General features: G+C 38.1%; 2 protein-coding genes across 2 annotated transcripts; one reads left to right on the forward strand and one right to left on the reverse strand.

Annotated features, from left to right (window-relative positions):
- Positions 1-1,088: 1,088 nt before the first annotated feature.
- suclg1 (succinate-CoA ligase GDP/ADP-forming subunit alph) lies at positions 1,089-20,481 on the reverse strand. The gene is made up of 9 exons (XM_028598559.1): positions 20,378-20,481; positions 16,820-16,920; positions 13,983-14,099; positions 13,571-13,783; positions 12,935-12,992; positions 12,322-12,405; positions 10,036-10,187; positions 5,321-5,509; positions 1,089-1,518 (listed from the first exon to the last, which is right to left on the reverse strand). Exons 1-9 carry the CDS (start codon positions 20,409-20,411, stop codon positions 1,492-1,494), a joined length of 975 nt encoding a protein of 324 aa, XP_028454360.1. The 5' UTR covers positions 20,412-20,481; the 3' UTR covers positions 1,089-1,491.
- A 901-nt stretch (positions 20,482-21,382) lies between these two features.
- cisd2 (CDGSH iron sulfur domain 2) lies at positions 21,383-25,192 on the forward strand. Its single transcript, XM_028563825.1, has 3 exons — positions 21,383-21,668; positions 23,684-23,898; positions 24,121-25,192. The coding sequence occupies exons 1-3, from the start codon at positions 21,566-21,568 to the stop codon at positions 24,208-24,210; spliced, it is 408 nt and encodes a 135-aa protein (XP_028419626.1). The 5' UTR covers positions 21,383-21,565; the 3' UTR covers positions 24,211-25,192.
- Positions 25,193-25,513: the final 321 nt, after the last annotated feature.

The raw sequence follows: 25,513 nt of genomic DNA on the forward strand, positions 1-25,513 counted from the left end.
CGCATGACTAAAGGCCCGACCACACCAAAAGGTGGCAAAGTAAAATTCACTACTAATGTTAGCGCTAGTCAGTCACAATAGCTGCCCAAGCTTCTTTCCGTTTTCTGCATTTTGCTCCAGGATGGTGCATCATTTCATTATGGAGGAGTTATCAGGATTAATGGGGAATACAAATGTTGCTAAATGACAGTTAGCAAGCTAAAGCGACAATAAACGCGTCACACGGTTTTCACCGGTTTCACATCAACTCCTGTCACAGAACTGCAAACCCTTTCTCTTTTGTGGATAAGTTTATATTCCAACAGAGGTGGTTAAATACAAATGGTTGTGCAACACAGCTAATAAGCTACAAAAGCTTCTTCCATGCTGGACTGACAAAAAGGTCACCAAAGTTGTTTTCATTTGAATGGAATTCTGCAAAAATGTTGCCAACTGAAATGCTGGTGACCAGGCTTTAAAATGATGACTCTACTGTTTAAACGTGTTGCCAGTTAAGCTTTTGATTGACTAATTGTTGAATTGGTTAATCGTGTCTGCTTTCACTTAAGTCTTTTCACAGTATAGAGGCATGACCATAACACAAGGCTATGATTCAACACAAGTTTTAGAAACTCATTTAAGATATATGGTATTAAAGCACCTTCATCTTAAGGGGCTGTACTTGATACTCAGAACATTAATACAGCAGCAAACAACCATTTGCTATGTAATGATATTGTGGAGTAACGGCGTCCTGAGTGGAGATGAAGTCACACTCCCTGCTGTGTGTGTTGTAATCACAGCTTCTCTGTTCTATGTTTTTATAGCCGGCCGTGCATACAAGCTGATGGCGAGGGCCGTGACAAAGCGTCGGTATTTAACGAGTTGGGGAACGGTCTGAACCCCGTTCACGCTTCACCTGGATTCTTTACAAGCTTTTCAGTTACACACGGTAATCAGCATGTCCACTCAACACGTGGTAACTTTAGCTTCCCTGTCGGTTCTCTTACGTATGTCAAGTAACTGCAAAAGGAAGAAAACTGGACACAGACAAGCTCGCTCAAAAATTAGACCACATCCGTATGAAAGGAGAGTAACAACACAACAGAAAAATTATACAAGACATATTTCTTATTCAGGTGGACAGCCAGCGAAATGAGTATGGAATACGTCTTACAGCAGCAGTATGACAGAACGAAACAGATCACCAAGGTTACCGTGGCATCCTTTCCTTTTGGCTGTCTACATGTGGAGGAAGAAAAACATCTACAAAGCTTTTAGATTGTGTACAATGAGTTATTTATGATACCATTAGGACAATAGGTATTATTCTTTTGTTATGTGCAAGGTACAAGTTCATGGCAGAAATTACAATATAAACACTGTATGTGCGCATCATAGTTGAAATAATCAGGGTTTACAGATGCTGTGGGGCAAATCCACCTTCAGAATCAGGCTGTCCATCTCAATTTCAGGGCAGGGGGTAAAAGGTTGGTTGCCTTCCCGCACAATTTACAACATCTTCCTCTTCTCAAACTCCTATAGAGGTGGACAAGAGAAAAGAAAGAAAGAAAGAAAGAAGACAATGTGAAATGAAGTGAGATAGATGTGAATCATTTATTCATGCAAAATTCACAGTCTCTGTTTTGATCCCGTGCATCAGATCCGACGTTGAAACGGGGAAACAGAGTCGGCTGGGGCTCTGGAGAGCCTGTTGTTTTAGCCTGGAGAGTGCAAATCATGTAGCGCTGTACGTGTCAGTAAGTTCCAGTTGTCAACAATAAAACAGCTCACTTTCCTTGATTGATAAAGACTACACATCTGCAAAAAAAAAATAAAAAATCTGATTTATGTGAGGTTACAGTTGTGTTTATCAGCACAGTCCAACCATGTGACTGCAAATGAGAAAGCATTATGTTATCCATTAAAAAGGATGTAGCTATTTACATATTCAATTTGGAAAATATCACACAAACCGTAGGATGATAGAATATGCCGTTTGCCAAGAATATTCCATTCCACAGGGGGAAAGTAACTTAATGCAAATGTCATTTATCAGGTCTGCAGAACACACAAGCACTCATGCACATGTTGGCCCATTCCTCTGTGGCTTGTGGATACCTGAAGGTCTACTGCCACCTTGAGGAGGAAATATTTTCATGTTTCTGCTTGAGAGACAACCCTGGCCTCTCTAACCTCGACTTTCTGAGAAGGAGACATTATAGGTGGAGGGGAGATTGTTGCTTTGCAGATGAGGTGGGGTAAAAAAATAAAAATAAAAAAAGGGAGTGGCACAGGGTTCAGTAATTAAGCTGTAGAGGAAATGAGATGACAAAAAAGGACTAAAGGGATGGAAAGAGTGACAAGACAGAAGGAATAGGAGGAGGGTATTCATGACACAAGCATACAGATGCTTCGATGGTCCAAGGTAGCAGACAGTAACTCAAGGGTACAAGACAGGAATCATTGCACAAAAGGTAAGAGCAGAGTTGTTTGGAACAGAGAGAGAGGGGGGACTCAGACACTTGACAAGTCAAGAGGAGGGGGGGAGGTTGCCACTCAAAAGGGATGGGTGAAAATACGTCTTGATAGAAACTGAGGCGAGCAGAGAAAAACATGACGTGAAAGAATAGTCAGACATTTACAAGCTAGCAGTGACAACAGCTTTAACACACCTGGGGCCAGATGTAGGAGTGGTGCAGACATCGTAAATACGGTCTATGTGCGTTGCCTTCAACGTTTTGAATTTATTACACAGATTATATGCGTCCTGCTTCAGTTTCTCTGCACACATGTACACACGTGTGCATGCAGGCTTCACTGTGAATATTGAGCAGGATATGATAATATTATCTGCTGTTGCGATTAGGAGTTCCAGGTATTTTGTAAACAAGTGAAATGTCATAATTATTCTACCTTGCATATAAATCAAGTCCTTGTGAGATAAACACAGTTTTCTGATATCTTGTCTTTGCACCAGTGGCACTGAAAATTCTTTTGGATATCACTGTAAGCACTGCATATTTAATTTGGTTTCAACATACTATTTGCCAATGCATTGTTAAAGGCCCTGAAATTACATTTTCTTGATAGTTAGTCACGGATGTTCATAAGACATCAAATCCACACTATAAAACAACAAAGTCTTTCTACTAGAGCCACAGGCTGCAAAAACCAATCAAAATGGGAGCTAAATCAGATCGCCTGAGACAATTACAGCATTAATAAGTAATAAAAGCATACTTAAAATACTTGAGAAACAATACAGTATAATATGTCAAGACACATAGAATATAAATTAAGCTTAAACTTTAAACCTTTTAAGGGGATTGAAGATATTTCGGGTTTAGGTATGAGACATGAACTGGTTTGTTGACGGATCTTTCTCCCCTTATCCCCTCATCTTTATTGTGGTGCTTTTCTTGTTGTTAAAAATCACTTCTTTTGCATTTCCCCGTGCCAAAGCTCCAGGATGGATGTGTTGTATTTCTGATAAACTATGCTGACAGTGTTGACATTTCCCAGTGTATCTGTCTGCCAGGTGTGCATTAGACAACACGTTAAGTAAAAAGAAAAAAAAAAGAAGAAAAAAAATAGAAGATCTGAGGCAAAAATATTGTTTGGTCAAATTGCTAGAAGTGAAAATGTTATCATTTCAACAGAGCAATACTAGCTTGCTGAATCCCGTCTACCCAAATACAGAGTTGGCAGTGTGGATCTGTAATTATTATGATGATGAAAAGTTTGCAAGGATGTGCTAATGCAACTTTGAGGACAAAAGCATCTTCAGCAGTGTTCAATTTGATGATGTACCACTGTGAAGACCCCATTACTGACTGACTGAATGAATGAATAAAAGTACAGTCTAGAAAAGGAGGTGATTTTGTTCTACTTATGTTTTTTTCACAGAAGACAATCCACTTTAGGTGTACGAGTCATAAACTCTAATTAAATATGATGACGCGTGGATCCACTTCTGCAGATACACGTTCCCACGCTCGTGTCGAGGCTCATGGTGAGTGGCAGAAGAGATCCCCCCCCGCCCGAGCAGCTGAGGCCGGGGGGCCCACACCTGAAGCATTATACCTACTTGCTTTTATTACTTCGATTACAGCGGTCAATGAGATTAACAGAGATGTATGAACACAATGTGCAGCAAAATGAGCAACCACATTGGGCGTTTTTCTTCATTACACACAATGATTATGAATTAAACTTTGAGGGAAAAAAAACGTGTGTAAATCTATATCCGCACGCAGTCGTGCCAGCCGTAGTAATGAAAGTATAAGATGATGAATGGGTGTAATACATGTTTTCACTTTTTATACATCTTGTTAACAGCGCTTCCTCGAGAGATAAATTGAAATAAAAGAGGCAGTGGCGCCAAGTCAGCCACTGTCAACACGCGTTTATTAATTTCTGCCCTTCTCTTCTGCCTTTCTTTACGGCATATTAAAAGTTCAATTGTACACCTTGCTTCTCCTAGAAAAAAAATCGAATTGTTTACGGTAAACCCTCTCACATGTGTAACTGCTTGGTGATGAAAAATGGTGCTAAAAGTGACCACAATCGCAAGATATTTTGTTCTGAAGCAGGAAGGTAAGTATTATTACGGGGTTACAATATATTTATATTATGTCAGCTCTAATTAGTTTGCTTATTCATCTGTATAGAGAGTAAAGCATGTAAGCACAATTTTAACGCTAGAGGACTTCTGTTCAATGCACGTATGTGTATAATGTCTATACTGATTATACGTGTATGTCTAGAAAGTGCTATCACAGCAGAATTGTAGTGGAGCAAAAAAATACAATATTCTAAATTTAGTGGAGTAGAAGTATGAAGCAGCATAACATAGAAATACTGAAGAAAGAAAATTGCACTTCAAAATTGTACTGAAGTACAGTAATAATAATAATAACTTTTATTTATATAGTGCCTTTCATGAAACCCAAGGACACTATTATATATACACACATAATTACTGTGGCTATGCTAAAGGAGGTTGTAGGCTGTGGTAAACAGGTGGTTTCAGGATTGTTTTTTTTAAATATCCAGGGATATAGCATTTCAGAAATCTTGAGGCTGTTCCAGAGGGGGGCTGCAACACTACCGGTCGGGGAAAAATAGATAGATAGATAGATAGATAGATAGATAGATATCTATACACACACACACACACACACACACACACACACACACACACACACACACACACACACACACACACACACACACACACACACACACACACACACACACACACACACACACACACACAGTACTCGAGTAAGTGTACTTAGTTTTATATAACCATCACTGTGATGAACAAAGGACTCACCTTGAAAATAGTGCTGCCCAGCTGGGCAGGGGACATGCTGACCACAACTCCAGCTGACTGGAGGGCTGCAATCTTCTCTTTGGCTCCCCCCTTTCCACCAGCGATGATGGCGCCAGCGTGGCCCATCCTACGGCCGGGAGGAGCAGTTAGCCCCGCGATGAAGGACACCACAGGCTTTGAATTAGCACCCTGGACATGGGAGAGAGAGAAAAAACATGACCGTAAAATGAGGTGGAAATGGACAAAACAGCAGAATAAGCTCAAGGGAACATGTGAGGATGTGAGTGCAGTTAGCAGATCAACAAAGTGGAGGAAGGAAAGGAGCAAAACGAGGGAGAGGGGCGTATAAAAATAGAGAAAATTTCTGCAGCTGCATTTTATTCTTTCATTAGAAATTAAACACCCCATGTCCTCCCATTACATAGCCTCCATGATAACAAGCTTGTCTAACCAGCCAGCTCTGTCTCAGTCTGCATTATTAAAACAAAGGGTCAATCAAACCATTTAATTGCATGGGTTGGTGTATGACCAGATAGGGGCTCAGACTCCTGCCATTTCATATCGTCTCATTTCTGAGATGGTAATTAGTCATGCAGGCACTGATTAGCTCAGTGCCCGTCTATGCTGCTTGCTTATTGATGGATGTTACGTTCAACAGTTAAGATTATTTCCAGGGTGAAGAGAGCTAATATTTCATCTTCAGCAATAACATCATAAGCAAGAGGGATGTAGAGTGTGTGTTTGTGTGTGCGTGTACGTACAGCAGCTAATATTTCATACTTAGGAATAACAACATAATTGTAGAGGACGTCTTCGTACACATACACACACAAAGCTGTGGCTCATCTGGCAGACTGCTTTCGGAGAGTGAATGTGGCGTGTTCAACAGCCAAAGCAATACGGCGACGTCCTTCAAAGGCACCCTCTTCTACTGCAATTTTAGCTCCATGTTCAGACCTGACACTGGCAGGAACAAGATGGCAGTCGCTAATATAAACTGGAGATGACTTTTAATAATTAAGACTAGCAGGACGTATATCAGCCAGGGAAATGTTGAGACCTTGGATAGAAATGCGCCGCTAATGAGACATTGACACTTGCAGAGTTAAACAGGGAAATGCAGGGAAAGGAAATATCACTTTAGCGCTCTGAATATGTTACAAGCATCTGCTCTGTGCGTTGAAAAATGTAAGCACCAAACACATTAGCACCAAACCCCCACTCAGTATTCAGAAGTCAAATCACGTTCTGAATAAACTAACCACCCTCATGTGAACAGAGTCTTAAATCTACCTCAAACGAAAGGGGTTTAATTACTCTATTAATCCCTGCCTCCCTTACTAAGTACTAACAATGCATACAGGCCTCCCTGTAGTTATACTGTCTCTCACTTTACCTGTCTTTTGTCTTCCACTGTTAGCAGTTCAGATATATTACCTTAATTATGGGACCAACGGGGTAGTTCCCCCACCTCTGTGTGCTAACAGGACTGGAGGAGAGCTTTGTTCTATAAACACAAAACAGCACTGCTCCTAGGTGAGAAATTGTACTCAAGCTTAAAAAGCAAACAGAGACAATTATACGCCCCTATAAACATGACAGGTAGGCATGAATAAAACTGGCATGTGCACATACACATACACGTGGAGCTCACAAACACTTTTCTAACCTCAGCCTTCCTCCAGACTACAACCTGCGTTAGTTCTCAGTGTTGTTTCCGCAGAATTACAAAAGGGGTTTAGCTGAGCTCAGTGGAGACAAGCTGGGTTAAAAATCAAGAGGCTGACAGACAGAAAAAGAAAAGAAATCAGTAAACCTCTACGGTGGCTTAGGTGCCAAATACTCCAATCTACTTGATATGCATGAAGCAAATTGCAATATGGTTATTCTGCGTAAAACCTATTGCGGACTTCAGAAAGCCTGTGAAACTCATGCAATGATAGGCAGATCTTTGATTCAGGTGACTTTTAAGACCATATTATGTTGGCAAGCATGGCAGACACTGATGAAGACTAAACCTTGAAATATGCCCTGGATCATAAAACCTGACAGCAGAGTCTAGTGGGAAGTATAAGCTTGTTTTCTTGAATTTTACAGAATTAAGGCGTCTGTAGATAAACAGTCTGCAGTAACTCAACTGTAACACTGACAGATACTGAAATCAATACTTCTTCCCATTTTGGTCTAATGTGTCTTTCTCAAATCGGAGTTCAATATATTTAATATTGCATTACACAAATCAATCATGACACTGGACCTTTAATTTCACTGAGCAGTCTGAACTTAATGTGTCCAGTGTGGCACAATATGTCAAGTTAATGTCAAATGCAGCATCTTAAAAAATGTTCTCAGTTAACTTCTTACGACAAGCGATGGCGTCCTACTGCACATGAACACACAGCTAAAGCTTGGTTTATTTCACATGGGGACCAATCAGGATTCAGCAATATTTGAACCAAAATCTGATGATCAGATTTGGTTTCACTTTATTCACTCTTTGTGTTAGGGTTAGCCCATTTGTTGTTAGGAAGGGAGCTCATTTTGTTTTGCTTTGTCCTAACCAATCAGTAGAGAGTGATGTATCCTACCCACCATTTCATTTTCAGTAGACATGGAAAAGTTTTTTATGAAGTTCAAAAATACGTTAATTTTAGAGGATATTTCTATAAATCGTTACATAACCTCTACCGGTAGACATTTTCTTAGTCACTATTCTTTATAGATGTAGCTAAGTGGACAGCTAGCTAGGAAGGAAGATAAGGTCAAACTTTTTAATTCCACCAACAAATTTCTGATTTCCTACCGGTCGAGACAGCCTTCAATGCGTACCAGACCTATTTAAAATCGCTTAACAAATCAGAGATGTATTCAGAGGTCTGAAAGCAGCTAATTGCTGCTGATGAAGCAGATACCTGACATTTTTAGAGATAAACTCATTATAAATAACACCTAATAATGTTTACTAATGTTACAGAAAAACATTTAAGATTTAAAGTTTTCAGGGGCTTAAATAACCCAATGAGACCGCTCTTCAGTAATGTAGTTATCAATACGGCAACACAAGGTGATAATAAAGCAAAAACAAAAAAATCAGAATTTTTCTTTCCCCATTTGTCCTCTAAAAGTAGAATTAAGTGTTCCATAATGCATGAGTATACAACAGGTTGACAGATTTCTCTTCATATCATGGGTAACGTATATACAAAACAAAAATAAATAAATAAAAAAATCGCATAAACAAGCTCTTGAATTGAATCTATCATCGAATTTAGGTCTTCACTAGAACTGAAAAGTCGATAAAGTGTCAACTATTTGATAACTTTTGATAATTATGGAAGAGGATTAGGGCCACGTGTGAAAAATTTATTTGAGTTCTGACTTTAAACTCAGAACTCAATTCATTTTTTTCACATGTGGCCCTAATCCTCTTCCGTAGATAATCAATTAAAATCGGTTTGAGTAGTTTCTTATGAAATTTAAAATAAAAATAAAATCTGATTCCAGCTTCTTAAATGTGAATATTTTCTAGTTTCATCACTCCTCTGTGACAGGAAACTGAATATATCGGAGTTGTGGACAAGACATTTTAGATGTCTTCTCAGGCTTCGAAAAACTTTTTCACCCTTTTCTGTCATTTTATATACCAAACAACTAATCAAGAAAATAATGGTCAGATTAATTGACAATGAAAATATTTGTTAATTGCAGCCCTAGCATTCACTAATTTGTAGTATATATTTATTTTGCCTGAGCTCACATGATGCTTCTTTCCAGAACACTGTGCTTCAAATTAATAAAAATTTATAATAAAAAAAAAAAAGTGAGGTTTGTGTATTGCTGACGCACATGTATTCAAATCAAGTAAAGTTTGCGCAAAAGTAAAAACAATGTCTACAGACCACGTTCTGTTCTTCTCGACTATTAATGTCCAAGTACATCTTTTATGTACACAACTGACTTTTAACGCAAGATCTCCAGCTTACTCACACGCTCTGCTGGGCTTTTTCATGCACAATGCTTCATTTGAACTGTCCCTCGCTGTCAACACTCTGGAAGTGGGTTAGGGGGTGGTGGGTGTTGTATTTTATTTGTTGAGTGAGAGACGCTATTCTCCTGAGACGCCAGCGGGAGATTTGCATGCATTAGAGCAGCCGAGGGCAAAGCAAATCCATTTCTCAGCTCAAGAGCACCATAGGAACGTGCACATGCTCAGAAACAAACACACACACACACAGACTAAATGAACAGATTAAAAAGGTCATCTGCAGGGTAGTGCAGATACAGGCCTGGTGAAGTTAAAAATGTTATTACAAGTTTGCAGCCACTTGGCTACATAAACCAATCACCACCCTACTGCTCTTTATCACATGTGGACAACACAAAAGGTTGACTGCTTATCAACACTGGGGATTTCTACAACATACCCTGTGAATTATATCTAACATCCCATCTGCCAATCTTTATCTTTACACAGACATAGAAAAGTGAGCGAGACAGCCTGAGGCTGAGAAAAGATACATTGTCCTCAACATATGATGGTTTCCAGTGTTCCCTACCGCTGATAGATTTGAGAGGGAATGACTAAGAGCTAATACAGAAAAAGATACATTTTTAATATGAACACATACATCTGCAGAGGTGAAGCGCTGTAGCAATGGATATTACGAGGAGAGTGAGGTAAAATAATGGGTGTGCAGTGTGTGTTATTTCCTTACAGAGTTGTGCTGTTTTAGGTACTCCGCAGCATTCTCCTCAGCATTGCCTCCAATTTCTCCAATAAGGATGATGCCCTCTGTTTTGGGGTCCTGCAGGAACACCTCTAGACAATCTATGAAGTTTGTACCGTTGAATGGATCCCCGCCAATACCTTGCAGGACACAAAGCAAACACCTGTTGTATACTCAAGACTCTGAAAGGATAATTCCTGTGAATACTTGAGGATCCCATGGCTGCTCAGCCAGAGAGTGGAATAAGAAGCAGGCGGAATAATATGGTTGATAATCAGGACTTTTGATTGAGATTTGTTCCCGATTCTTCACTGGGGGTCGCCCGAATCGATTTGGCACTGCCTGAATTGTTTCATAAGGGCATATTAGATGTTACTTGTTCGGTTCAGCATGATTTACATAATCAGCGACACACAATGAACTGGCATTGGGAAGGACTACATTTTAATTTATTTAATTTATTCTCTCCACTTTTTACACATGTTGCTACTGAGAGATGTATATTTTTGCTAAAACATGCTAAAATGACACGACCCATGTTGGCTGAGTCGTGCAGCGGCGCATGTTCAAATCCGACCTGCTGCCCTTTGCTGCGTGTCATCCCCCCCCCCTCTTTCCCCCTATCCACTGTCTCTATGTAATAAAAGGGAAAAGCCCCAAAAAATAATCTTTAAATAAAACATATTGATTTTAGCCGTTTCAAATTGAGTCTCAAACACAACAATGTGTTATTGAAAGTGCAGATAAGTCACACTTTATTTTATAAATAATGTTAAGCTGAATTGAGGTTATAGAAGCAGCATTTTTTAAATTTGACATCAAAGTCGCTTTAAAAGTTTGTTTAATCGTATAACAATACAAACGTATAATGGTCCCATTCCACCTTTATTGTATGTCTGCATTGGAATTTAATGACACCTTTCCGTTCCAAGGAACATGACTTACAACGCTTTCCTAAATCACAAGGGTCCAATAATCATTTTTAAAAATCATTGCCACAAAAAAAGTTACACCAGGATCTATAAAAGCATGAAGAAACCTTCCTGACATTAATCTTTACGGACAAAACGTCACCTAGATTTATATTCTAACCATTAAAAAACCTGGCAACACCAAGACAAAAAAATTACATGAATAATAATCAAAGAGAAGCACATTACCAGCAACAAAGATGACAGTGATATTAAATATTGTATTAGCTGTAATTTGCTGTAGCCCCTAGGTCACACTCAGACTTAAAAAGTCACTAGCAGAACCACCAATAAACCTCCTTAATGAACTCTACAATATTTAATACTGTTGCAGAACTGGCTTTATGAAGTCTGGCTAGAGGACACTCCATAATTAAAATGTCTAAATAATAATGAAGCCAAGTTGTTTTTCAGTTCATTTTGGTGTCCAACGAGCCCTTTAATATAGATTTTCTGGTGGTAGATAAGTTGGCCAAAGAAATTAGTTTTTGTAAAATAATTTATCTTTTCACAAGATAAATGAGTGAATAAATTAAGTTGGGGGGGAGGGGGGTGGGGATGAGATAGAAAGCAAGAAACATTGTTCGATATCAGTGTTTCCCATACATTTTACAGCCCGTACCCCTTCAGACTTTCAACCTCCAGCTACAAGTAGACAGACCAAGTCTCCACTTGCATCTGAGCCACTCAAATCTGTTCAATCTCATTGGTGCCCTTCAACTTCAATGTTCAGATCTGACAGGAATATTTCAAGCAATGATCAGAAAGTTACAAAGTGCTTTTTCAATACAAAGGGTCTGTGCTATTCACTGGAACGCATCAAGAGTCTGATGAGTTTTGGTGCGAGGGGAATTTAGTAGATTCATCTTCCTATGAAGTTCAATAAAATGGCCATGCATGTTTTCATCTCCTGTAACATACTTGTAAAGTATAAAGTAATGTTTCTATAAAGTATAGAAACATTATAGAAACATTACGAAAGCCGTTGAACTCTTTGGTCTAGCCAACATTCACAAAGAGGCTGTAATTAAATGTAGACATGTGTTGTTAGGTGTCTGGTATAATGTGACAATCCTGTCTTCAAGCCAAATGCAGCACATACTTAAATAAAATGTCCTCCATCATTCTCCATTTAGTTTCCTCAGTTACAACAAACCATAAAACAACACACTGTATCAGGATCAATTTGTTCTTTCAGTCCCAGTTAAGTGCTTGTTTTAATATCGTCTGGATATCAAACTAAGAGTTTTGTTACTGTGTGCTAAATTTAAATTCAATATGCCACAGGTCAATGGTAACCTACCAATGCAGAGTGACTGGCCCAGGCCGACTTGGGTAGTTTGATGCACAGCTTCGTATGTCAGGGTGCCCGATCTAGACACAATGCCTGAAAGAAATAAAACAAAACACAAAACTTTAGGATGTTAATTTTTCTTTAAAATCACAACCAGACACTTCTTCAATCAAGGGTGATAAAATGATATATAATGCAGCTGTCATTTTCTGTCCAACAATGACTAAAGCATTTCACCCTGACAGTAAAAACAAAAGAGATGGCAGCTCTGTAACAGCTGTTCTGTCTATGCTTTGGGAATGATGGCAGTCGATTTACTGTAAAAACACATTTCCTGTAAAGGTTCACTGGTCCACAGCAGCACACACTGCTTATCAAGCTGTCAACAGCAGACGTTCAATCCACGATTTAAGTACAGTGTTTAATTTGGGAAAGAAAGGTATTAGTATGAACTTTCTTTTTTTCCCTTTTTTCATTTAAATATTGTTGTTGGAGAACCCTCAGTCATTTCTTAAATAAAATAACCATTTAAAAGGCAACTTATATTTTCACGTATAAATTAAAAGATCCAACAAAGAGTTTGAAGTGTGTGATTTGCTGAGTTTCATTGACAAAATCTCACCAATTCTTCCTTTCTTGTGAATGTGGCCTGGCATGATCCCAATCTTGCACTCTCCAGGCTGCAGAAAAGACACATTTTTTAATTTTTAATCAAAAAAGAAAAAAATAACTACTTACTATGACATACAATTGTGTTTTTCTACTACTTATGCTCAATATCATTGGGAATGTTGAATTACCAGTTTCCCAACTTAAAATGTATCTTTACTGTAGAAAAGCTTTTTTCAAAAAGGAACATTCATTTATTATTTAGATTTTTTTTCCTATGTTATAAGTTCACTTTGAATTAACCAGAACAAACTCAATACATATTCAGTGCACAAATTCCCACAAGTGAGGATAACTACTTTAAATTTCTCTTGCTATACTTTAAAATCCAGAAAACCTGAAATATTTAACCCAAATATCTGACATTATTTATAACTACCAAAAACAGAAACAAAGAAAACTGCAGTATAAGTTAATGCTCCTTGCCTTGCATTCACTGTTTAAGGGAACAGAATATTAATGCATTCAATCTGAATTACTACTGGATCCTCGAGAGGGAGATTGTACTTTCTCAGCCACAACTAAAAAATAAATAAATAAAAAGCACATGCATTAGAGTGTGTGTGTGTGTGTGTGTGTGTGTGCTTACGTTGATGACTCCTGGGCAGTTGGGGCCTATGAGGCGGGTGGTGCCCTGGCGCAGGAGCTTATGTTTGACTCTCACCATGTCCTGCTGGGGGATGCCCTCAGTTATGCACACGACCAAGGGGATCTCGGCGTCAATGGCCTCGATGATGGCCGCTGCCGCGAACGGAGGAGGAACATAAATCACAGTGGCATCTGCCCCTGTGCCCTCCTTTGCCTGAGGAGAGGAATAAAAGGTATTGGTGGTGCATTCAAAATGGAAATTCTAAAGTTATGAAATACTGCCATCTAATGTTTCTTTAAAATCTGTAAAAGCTTTACAGTCCTTCACAGGATATTAGCAGCAAATCTGTCAGATCCATATCACGTCATATTTTAGCTTCAAAACAGTTTTTACACCACTGATGTATACATACCTCCTTGACTGAATTGAAGACTGGCAGGCCAAGGTGTGTCTTGCCGCCCTTGCCGGGGGAAACACCTCCAACTAACTGGGAGCCATAGTCAAGAGACTGCTGACTGTGAAACGTTCCCTTCAAGGAAAGAGGAGTCAGTACGTATATTAGTGTGTAATGAAGTGGGGTACAGACACTTTCTGTAGAGTCAACCTTGAGATATCATTACAGACAGAGGAAGGAGGAAATATGCTGCCATCCAGGATTAATCACCTGTGTCGTGGCTGAGTAAAAGGATGGATACAGAAGTGAGGCTGGGACCTTCTAGGAGATTCAGCTACTTGTAAATATATTTGTTGAGAAGAAAGCAAAATGTTCTTGACAAATAAATAATTATGTAAGCTTAGTTTAATCTCCTTGCAGAACATTTGAAAAAAAACAAATCAAAAGTGGCTTTGGATATTCTCCAACACAGACTGTAAAATACCTCCCAAGAAAGCTAGTTTTACAAACAATATTTCATATACTGTCACTTCCAAGTCGGCTATGGGGAACCGGTCATGGCTGTGCTGCCACAGCCGATAGATTTTATTCCAGACATTTATGATTAATTTGCTTCAACCCAAAACAGACACGCATCTAATTTATAACTTTACATTTGAGAAGTTGTCCTTAATTTGTCCAAACCTCAGAAGATCCTCATTAAAAAAGTGTACACGTTTCATTGCCATAATTGACATTATTAACACAAATTCTAACATACAGTACATCTGGTTGGTGTACGCTGTACTTTTGAAGAGGTGAAGACCGAAAAAATTTGGCAGGGCAGTAAGCACCAATGGATCATCAAACCCACCGGAGGGAAGTCGGTACAAACCCAGGTCATGCAGCAAAACTTTTTCTAAACCCACAGATACCAAATATGTCACACATATGGGGAAATAATGTATACAAAAAAAAAGACACGTGCAGCCATAAAAAAAAAAAAGAAAAACATGGATGCTAGGTTGAACTTGAAGTTTCGTTATTGATCCTGGAATTCTTGTCAAAGTGCAGTTTGGGGTTTGAATATTTCACTCAGTGTTGTACATCATACAGCTTCAATAACCAGCTGTAACAAGCTGATACAGAATAAATAAAGGGGAAAAGGTGGAAACTGGATGTGGAGACGTTAATATGTGAATATAAAGAGAGGGATGCAGATGCTGGTAATTTTAGCCAATTGTTATTACTTGCTGTTTAATGTTATGTGTTTGGTACAAATATCACCATCAGGACCCATTAGAAATAAAAAAAAACAAGATGAAGCAGCAACAACACTAAAGGGAGTACAAGGAGGTAAAATCTTACATGTACAGTACTTTCCCATAAAATGAGTGCACCAAAACTGTCTAACTTCACTTTCTACTGAACAAATCCTATAAGTCTGTAGTCTGTTAATTATTACTGGAGATGGTGAAACAATGTAGATAAAGCAGCAAAAGGCTCATAACCACAAGTGCAAATAAATGACCTTCATGTAAAAATGATTACCAGCCTTTTAACAGGAATTAGAAGCTATGAATAAGCATTTTTTTCCCTAAATTGTGATACACTCCTTCACCTTTTGCTAACTTTGCTGTTTTTGCCAGTCATTACTATCGCAAACGTTGGGACAATAACTTTGAAAAATTGCTTGCTTATCAAGCCATAGAGACACGACAATGTGCACTCAATAGCACTTGCTTCATTTCTCATCCATTTCTAATTACCCAGAGTGTCCACCGGAACTATATTTAACAACCTTTATTACGTTGAAGAGAAAACGGAAGATTAAAAATGTAATGTGCGCAAGGACGGGGGGGGGGGGATATAAATCTGTGAAGTCCACGTTTCTGGCTTGTTGAACACACTTGCCAAGATTTTTATTCTCCTTGACTGGACACTGTTCAAAGAGAATCGCCTGAGCTTTTTCATGCTCTTGAAAAATCAGTAGAAGGTGTTATCGTTGACTAAAACAATGTCTCCAGAGGAAAAACTGGAGTCAAAGTAAAAACCATTTTTTCCAAAACTAGCTGAAATAAAAACAATGTGATGCTACCAAGCCTCACAGTTATTAGGTCTGCGTTGCCACGACGTGTAGTTACATTTTTTGAGAGGTGCGCGTCAGGCTATGGCGTGTCTGTATCTCCGCGTACCTACAGCGCCGATTTCACGCAGAACTATAAATTGGGCTTAAAGGTGCTCCAAGTGATGGGACGCGTTTTTTTAGGGTACAACATTTTTTGTCACATACAGCAAACATCTCCTCACTATCCACTAGCTGCCTGTCCCCAGAACACATTGTAAAAAAAAAATAAAAATAAAAAGCAGTCTCTGTAGACAGCCCAGGCTCCACAAACGGCAGCAACAACAAACTGTGCCAACCTGCCCCATGAACCATAACAAACAGTGTTCCAGCCAATAGCAGACAAGAAGGAGTTTGTTGAGCCATCACTGCAGCAGCGTTAGCACGTAGGCTACTTCCACAATGCGTATTCATGAATCGGCTGGAACACTGTTTGTTATGGTTCGTGGGGCAGGTTGGCACGGTTTGTTTTTGTTGCCGTTTGTGGAGCCTGGGCTGTCTACAGAGACCGCGTTTTTTTACAGTGTGTTCAGGGGACAGGCAGCTAGCATATAGTGAGGAGATGTTTGCTGTGACAAAAAATGTTGTAGCCTAAAAAACGCGTCACATCACTTAGAGCACCTTTAAGTCTGTGTGTGTGTGTGTGTGTGTAGAAAAAAAAATCTGAGATTTCACAACAAGATTACAGTAACCCAATCTAATGTGAAGCAATAATAAAAATGTGGTGCTGTAACAAGTCGTCAGTACAGACCTGCTTCCCTGTGAAACCTTGGCAGATGACCTTGGTGCTCTTGGTGATGTAGAGGTTCTTTCTTGATCCTGTATAACAGTGCCTGACTCCACTCTGCTGCACTGAATGGAAAAGGGTTAGTATAATACAAGTCAATATAAGTCATCAAAATCTTACAGAACTGAATCTTCCTATCCACTTTTTCACAAAAAAAAAAAAAAAAAAAGATTGGACAATAACTGTATGCATTTGAACATTTTTGCATTAATTAAGGTGTGAAAGTATATAAAAGATAAGCTGTGATTCAAAATGCTTTTTAACAGCAAGCCCCTCTTTCTTTTCACAGTGAAGGGTAAAATAAGTTCATAAATTCATTTTTCTTCCAAGGCTTTTGGCTCACAGTGTTTTGGCAACAATCTCTTTGCTTCTGCAATCATCTTTTATTGTTGCTGAGCTACAATTTCAGCTTCAGACTTGACAGCTGACTTTTAATGCACCTTAGTTTTCTAAGATGTCCTATTCATATTTTTAATTAGAGATGGTTGTTTGTGCTGTGGAGCTGTTATGTGTCAACTACTGAACTACTGATAATGCTATTATTCTATACTGTAAGCTAAAATTGCAGGGTAGGCTAACTGCATTATTCAAAACCATATTTTATTTTGGAAGTGGACTTATAGTACTTCACTACATTTAATACGCTTGACATTGCATTAAATGACTACTGTACAGGGGGACTAACTCACAGAGAATTATCACCCAACTCTGCAATATTTAGATTATTTTAGCTCAATGTTGTTTTGCCTTTCCGGCCCACATATTTACTGTATGGTTTAGTTCAGTCCCACATCTATTATCAACTCTGTTTCCAACGGCTGCAGACAGCGGCTTTCAAATCCCTGGCTTATGAATACTGTAGTAAGTAGCATTCAGGTCAAAGTGCAAGTGAGGAGGCTCTGTCGAGTTTTATTCTACTGTGAGACAACTGATGAGACCACAGTTGTTACACAACAAGGTTCAAGGTTCTTTATTGGTTATGAACACAAACAATAACAGAAGCATTGGCAAATCCTGGCAAAATCCTAGGCCTCAGGCACTTCCAATAATGCTCAATAACCAACTAAAAGAAAATACACAAGTAGAGCAAAATCTGAATCTAAGCACAAAAAATAGTGCAAGTTAAGATATAGGGCTAAAATATAATCAATTAAAATATGAATGCTGTAATATAATTATACAATACATTTGTGTAGACAGTATTGCAAATTAATAAGACAATGTAAAAAGGAATGTAATAATGTGTATATGCATAATTAGAAGTGTATATTATACACACACCTCACACACAGACATAGTAACTGGTTGGACAGATGTGTCAAAGGAGTGTCAATATTATATAGTTTCATAGGTATTAAATCATAGCCGTTTCTCTTGGTATCACTTTTCCAGGGAGAAATTATGTTTATTCGCTTGCTTTTATGTTTTACTCTTGTAATAAAGTATTGTGCTAACAATGGCCAATATGTTTTTTACGTGAGTAACCACAGAGTACAAAGTAGAATAATTGTATATAACCCTGCAATTACCATCTAAATGGGTTGAACATATGAAATAAACTAATACATATGACTTATCGTATTTAGTGCTGAAAAGATTAGTTGATTAATCCAATTGCTAATCAACAAAAAATGAATCAACACAAATGTTGATCAATTAATGGTTTAAGTAATTTATTATTGTAATTATTTCTTCATATTTTATTTTTCTTGTTGTCAATGTCAAATGTCTTATGTTGAAGATGTTTTCATGATTTTTTTCATGATAAGATGTTTTTTTATGTGAAACAACAGACTTTGCACTGTGTTCAAGACAACTTTCCCCTTGTGGAAAATAAAGTTTACTCTATGCTCAGCTAGCGGTGAAATTGTATAGGTCAACCAATTGAATATTACTTTCTAGCCCTTCCTCCTACAGTGGCCAAACCAGAAATTAGCTCTCTCCATTGTTTATACGCAGCTGTTCTAGCCACTCTAATATTAACTTTGGTCTTGTTGCTTTGCCTGTTGCGTTGTCGTTTTAATTCTCTTTTTCGCTTCCCTGGCGAGTAATCTCCCCCTGGCATTCGTCACGGTGCCAAAACGTGTAAGAGGGCGAAAGGCGGAGGTATGTCCCTCTTTGGCTAATGTATTTTAAAGATGGAAGCGCTACATGGCTGCAGTCACTCGAGCCAGTCACTCGTATGTATTCTGAATGATTCTAAATGGCAGATTCTACGCTTATGAGAATACTTTGATAAGTTGGTGGAAGTAATAACATATGAAGGAGCACATATTTGTGAAAGAACAAAAAGGGGCTTTTGCTAAGAATCAACTCAAAAAATTACACCATGTAGGTTTAACACAGCTTCTCAAATTCCATCCAGGGAACTTATGGTGTTTTTTTTTCCACTACGTTGACATTTTGTAAAACACTTTATTAACAAACAAATAATAATAAAAAAAAACTGCAGCCTTAGACTTATTAAACAAGACTTAATTGAGAGTTTGCTCCATAAACTTATAAGACACTGTGACGCCCATGAACACTATACTACAACTGCTTGCCTCTGTTAAGTGCACTAACCTGACACACAGATGTTCAGAAACCTTAAACTACTTAATTCGATTCATTATGTTAGTAGATCTTTCTCGAGTAGGTACAACTCTGCAAGAAAAGGCAATCAAACAAAAGATATCTGCAAGTAACGAACTAAAACGGTAAAATAAGGCAACAAGAGAACAATAAATGATGACTACCTGTGATTCTCTTTATGGTCTTAAAACTTGTGAATCGACTTTTAAAGATTTGACAAACTAACCTAGTTTGGTCTTACATAATGGACAATCAAAACTAGCGTTTGACTAAACTAGCATTATTAACCCTCCCTGTGTGAACTTTGGTATACTTTCAGAGACATGCTATCAATGACACAGTTCAAAGTTCAGCTACCTCAATGTCGCAACAAAGTGACAGCTAACGTTACTAAACTATCTTAAGAATCCGGAAAACTGTAGTCTACTCGATGTGTCGTCTAAAGGAAATGTAGGTGTCAAATATCTAAAAACACGTTCAACGTGCATGCTGCAGACTGACCTTACAAGCTAATTTAGCTGCTTCCAATCACTGCTGGGTGAAAAATAACATAAGCTACTCTACCAAAACAACTTGAGCAGAGTCAATGTACACGCTACATTTAGTCGAGGGGACATGCAAGGTCAAAGATCAATACTTGCTCTGCCTGGGAGCAGGCAGCGGGTTAAAGTTAGAATTCAGCTAAACGTTAGCTAAAAGCTAACTAGTTAGCTGACTTGCTAACTGTGAGTAATAACAATACAGATGGTTGGCAGGCTAATATGGCCAACTAGCCTAGAAGCTAACTGACAGTCAACCAAGGGGAGCTTTGCTAGCCAGTGCAAGACTGGACAAGCCTGCAAAGCTCAGCTTATGTACAGCACAGAGCCAACGAGTATCCTTCTGTTACAGAAATAAAACAGTCAAACATTTCAAGTTACTACAACTACAATTTACTAAAATACTTACAAAGCAGCCTGGCAAACAACCTGCTGTGAGACATCTTCGGTCATTCACCAATGACACCGGAGGCTGAGGACCCGACACACGGATCTTAGCTGACTACAAATATGGATTTTTAAATAAGCTTGAAAATATATTTTTTTTTCATAATAAAGTCTGGGCTTTCCCATTTTATTCATAATTACCTGCTAATGGTTTTAATCACGAGCTGTTAATATAGTAGATTAAACAGATACCGGTGTAAAAATTTCCAGGCGAAATAAGCGGCTGCTTCAATTCACAATGCATTCTGGGTAGTGTTGTTCTTTACGAGTTCGTGAAAAAAAACTTGCCAGCACTAGAGGGAGCATCAACCACATGATCTGACCTTAGCAAAAAATAAAAATTAGATGGAGTTGGAGATAGTTATTTAGTTGATAAAATATCCACTTACTACCTTTTTCTAGAGCTTTCAACCACATACTGTAAATTTAAATGAAATGTATTAAGTCTGTTGTGTACACTTAGCCTATAATACTTACTGGACAATTGTTAGGTACTGGAGCTTTGCTTGAGTATTTAATTTTGTGAAAATGTTTTCCTCCTTCACAGGGGAATATTGTAATCTATACTTCACTATTAGGCCTATGTGTCCCATGGTAACGTGCACCATGCAAGTAACCATGGGACACATACCATGGGATGCAAGTTGCATGTATATTCTTTTACCAATACTTCACTAAAATACAGTGTGGTAGTAACATAAACTAGACTATCTAAAACAGTTTATATTATATGGTAAGGTAAGGTATTTAAACCTAAATCAGTAATGTCTGCGTTTCAGAATGCTATGGATTTTTGAATGTCAAACTGTAATTGCAGCAACTTTTTTTCTCTTTTTTTTCCCTTTCATTTATTTAACCTTATTTAGTTTCTTAAAAAACGACGTTTACGAGTAGCACCTGAAGACATAATGAATTCAAGTTGTCCAATCAGGAGCCACCAACTCCTCCAACGATGATTGGTCACATACGTCACAGGTCGTTGTTACGTGTATTCACGAACACTTCAACGCATTTCGTCTTCGGTTGTTTCTCGCGGGTATGAGTTTACGTACCGGTGACAAGCTGCGCTCAAATATGAACGCAATGACATAAACGAGCCCCAGGAACCACCCAAGTCAAACACAAAACCTGCAACATTGAGCGATTCAAGATGGTTTTAGAATCCATTTCAAGGATAATCAAAGTCCAACTTCCAGCATACCTTAAGAGGCTTCCGCTTCCGGACACGATCGGCGGTTTTGCGAGGTTAACAGGTAATTAACTGCAGCTGTGTTGAACTTCTGACTGTCAAAGGAAGAACGTGACTTCTCAACTCAACGGGGACACTTTGCAGCCCGGAGCTCTTAACTTTAGCTAGCATGCGAAATAAAAGTCAGTCGTAGTCGTGCTGTAGTTGGGAGTGCTCGACCTACACAACATGTGTACTCTCCTCAAGTGCTGCTTGGCTCCCATAAAACTCTTTATCATAGTTGGATTATGTTGTTCTGTTTACTAACATTAACCAAAGACTTTAACTCAGCAATGACATTAGGTTTACAAGCAACACTCTCCACAGTTAAGTTTGCTTGTGTGTTGGTAGAATGTTGTAGAATTATGACCTTAACCACTAAGTGTCTACATCTCACCCTGTCCTCTGCTGTGAATGTGATAGCCTGTTAATCCTAACCGTTAGAAATGTGATGCTGTGTTTGCATCGAGCACAATATGTAGCCTTACCAGCTCATACCATCAAGAGATGCATAGGCAGACTGGAGGGTACATACAGTCTCAAAACACAGACTACTTCAAGAACATTGTATATCAGTTAGAGCCCACAGTTATCATGACCTCTGCGAATTAGAAAATGTTCATGTAATCATATCAGTTAAAGCCTAGCTCCATGTTTCAGTCATTTTTCAAGCAAACCCCCATGGCATCTCTTGCACCTATGAGAACACAAAAGCGGATTAATTGATTTATTTGCAAATCTTTAACAACAAGACTCAACTATACTCTGATAAAATGTCTTCACAGCTTGTAGTTAAAGCACAAGTGCACAGTTTAAATCAAGGAAAGAGCTAAGTACAGCGGCGGTTTAGAAAACCAAAGTAAAAGTCCATCTTGAAGCAGATCAACAACTTCAACTTGACCTTTGAGACAAGACAGATCTTTGGAAAGTATCAAATTAAGCCTAAAAATAGCCCCCCAAAAAGTGAAAAAAGCTGAGCTAGCTCTGCATTACTGAAATGCTCCTGTGACAATTGACAAGCTAGAACAATTTGAGTAATACCTGAGTATTTGAGAAGACCATAAAAGCAAAAACACAGGTGAGACCCAACAGAGAAGGAAGATTTTAGTGATTGTGGTACTTGGTACTAATTGATACGGCTTGTGAAAGTCTTGCTATGATTGGCCTTTAAGTTAAGATATGGCCTGAAGTTACAACTGTTTCTGAAGTTGTGTGTTCTGTCATAAAGTATTTATTATTTGACAATGCCTGAAATGTTGCACAATTAAAATAGCTGGGAGCGTTTGATACAGTGTGCAGATCTTTTCATTTATTATTGCCTTCTGTCATAAATTAGCACTTTAGTCAGTCAGTGCAGATTAGAAGATGAAAGATATATTAAGCGCTCCTACATGTCGAATATAATTCCTAAAATATTAAGGATTAGCAATGTCCCATTAGGCATCAAAATCCCTTTACTGAAAGTATTTTAATTGCACTAAGAGTATTATGAAAAGTTCCAGGAGCCGGGGTATAACTCATCGCTAATAGCAAAATTACATAACTGTGGTTAATCCTCGCTGTGCTTCACTTGTCTGTCCTCTCCATGTATGGTGGATGGCACAATGGGTTTTCCCAAAGCACTTTTAAGCTATGTTTAGTTAAACAGTTCAAAACCTAAAGATATTCAATTTACCTTCATGTATGACTAGGAATGACCCATTAGAGAAGGTGTAACCAGTAAATATTCAGCAATTTTCCTTTAAAAAATTACTGAAATGATTAAAAAATAATCAAAATATTTGAATACTTTTTTGTCAGTTGACAAATTGATTAATCAACTAATCGTTTCAGCCCTAAATTGAGGTGTCAAGTTTTTTTAAAGCGTCCAGAAATGCACATGAAGTCCTGTCTTCTCATAGAGCCAATGACCACAAATACATTTGCAACCTTTGACCAACACTGGTTTCAGTTTACGCTCTAGTTAACCTCGGTATGCCAGTGTTCATACTGTAGCTATCGTTTGCTAACATGTGTAATGTGTATGTAATGTGTCTGTAGTGTCTGAGTGGCTCCGGTTGCTGCCTCTCCTGGGTATCCTGGCTCTGCTGGGCTATCTGACAATTCGCCCATTCCTGCCTAAGAAGAAGAAGCAGAAAGACAGCCTGATCAACCTGAAGATCCAGAAAGAGAACCCAAAAGTGGTCAACGAGATAGACATCGAGGACCTGAACAGCGCTAACGTGTGTTACTGTCGCTGCTGGCGCTCCAAAACTGTAAGTCCTATATGTATGGAGATATCAACATTTGTTAACTGGCCGTTATTTCTATTTGTCACATAACGATAAATACAGATGGCTTACTTACTTTAGATAAGTTATACTTTTATTACTGAAGCCAATAATTAATGTATTTATTTAAAAAAAATCAGGATAAAAATGAGTTTGGTGTTTCAGTATCTTGCTGATCAGCTAACATTAAGTTGTTTCCTGTTCTAGTTTCCTGTTTGTGACAAGTCACACTTAAAGCACAATGAGCTAACTGGAGACAACGTGGGACCGCTCATACTCAAAAAGAAGATACTATAATTGGCCACTGAAAGGAGTTTTCCTCTCACCTCCCTAGTCTTTAGTTTCATTTCTCAACAGTTTTTTTTTTTTTTTGTCTTTTTCTTTTTTTATATGTAGATGTCTCACCTTGGTGTCATGTTATTGTTGCTCAGAAATGAGCAGTCTTTATTTGAAGTGGTCCTAATACAACTAAAAATACTAAATGCCATAGTCTGATTCTGTGAAAACGGTATTTTAGGTTCTTTGACATTGTGCAGTTGGAATTCATTCTTTCTTTATGGGCTTTTGTTCATTGTTTACTTTTGTTGTTCAACGGAGAAGCCTGACTGTGAAGATGACTGTAAATTTAAATTTAAGTCCTGTCTCAGTTGTTTTTTTTTCTTTTTTAAATCAATTACAAATCATTGGGACCAGTTTGTGAGGAAAACTTGAAACGTAGATGCAGTGACTTTATGACTTTCAATAATCTAAACCCATCAGGGTCATTACGTTTTTTTTTTTTCCAGGTAAATGGTTGTTTAAATGAAATGCCTAATACTAGTCCAACCTGTAAGTAACACTTTGTACTGTATGTCTTTTGGAAGATTCTTTGGTATTGTTTAACAGCCAGCCTTTTGTCTGTGTGCCAAATATCAACATAATGCTCACTCTTTCAGGTTGTGATATTCTCTTGTAAGTTATTGTGTGTATGGGAGGCTACTTGTTATTCTTTAACTGTATTTTGTTCAAAGCCTTTAAACATTTGAGTTTTACAATTTGTTTTCAACTCTGTTGCCTACAAACATTTCACACCACTGCACCATTGAGTAATATCCAGTTATAACCTCAGAAAGTAACTCCTGCAGCAAACATCTTTCGCTCTGTACCATTTTTTTTTTCCTCCCTTTCTCTAGCTTCTGTATTATCATAAAAGCTGTATATAGTTGATCTGCTGCTGGAATATTCCTTCTTTATTCATCATAAATGCTTGTTACATAAATGGCTTGTATTGTCAGATCTGCACGATGACGGTGTTTATTAACCTTTGTAAAATGATGGCTTGAATTGATTCATTGTTTGATTTGTAAAATGTAAACTCAAAAGTTTTGGCAAAGAGATTTTATTCCCTTTTTTTTTTACTATTACGACTAGAAAACACTTAATGTCAACTTGAGCTGAAAACATTTTAAATGAATAATTAGGTAACAGAGTACATTACTTTCTAATTGTCTGCTACTCAATTTTTCAAGTAATACTTGCAGGGTCATATTTTTACAGGAGTGCATTATTTTCAGTTCTTTAGTCAATACAGGCTCAAAAAGAAAAATCTGAACCCCAAATG

Source organism: Perca flavescens, chromosome 2, assembly GCF_004354835.1.
Source record: "Perca flavescens isolate YP-PL-M2 chromosome 2, PFLA_1.0, whole genome shotgun sequence".
In the NCBI taxonomy this organism is placed as follows: Eukaryota; Metazoa; Chordata; class Actinopteri; order Perciformes; family Percidae; genus Perca; species Perca flavescens.

What these genes read in the sequence shown, in the direction of transcription:
- cisd2 (XM_028563825.1), top strand. Translation starts at nt 21,566, where the DNA reads ATGGTTTTAGAATCCATTTCAAGGATAATCAAAGTCCAACTTCCAGCA. An exon ending in CGGTTTTGCGAGGTTAACAG is followed by an intron (nt 21,669 to 23,683) that starts GTAATTAACTGC and finishes ATGTGTCTGTAG; the next exon opens with TGTCTGAGTGGCTCCGGTTG. An exon ending in GCTGCTGGCGCTCCAAAACT is followed by an intron (nt 23,899 to 24,120) that starts GTAAGTCCTATA and finishes TTCCTGTTCTAG; the next exon opens with TTTCCTGTTTGTGACAAGTC.
- suclg1 (XM_028598559.1), bottom strand. Translation starts at nt 20,411, where the DNA reads ATGTCTCACAGCAGGTTGTTTGCCAGGCTGCTTT. An exon ending in TCTTCAATTCAGTCAAGGAG is followed by an intron (nt 13,784 to 13,982) that starts GTATGTATACAT and finishes TCCTCTCCTCAG; the next exon opens with GCAAAGGAGGGCACAGGGGC. An exon ending in ACTGCCCAGGAGTCATCAAC is followed by an intron (nt 12,993 to 13,570) that starts GTAAGCACACAC and finishes TCTTTTCTGCAG; the next exon opens with CCTGGAGAGTGCAAGATTGG.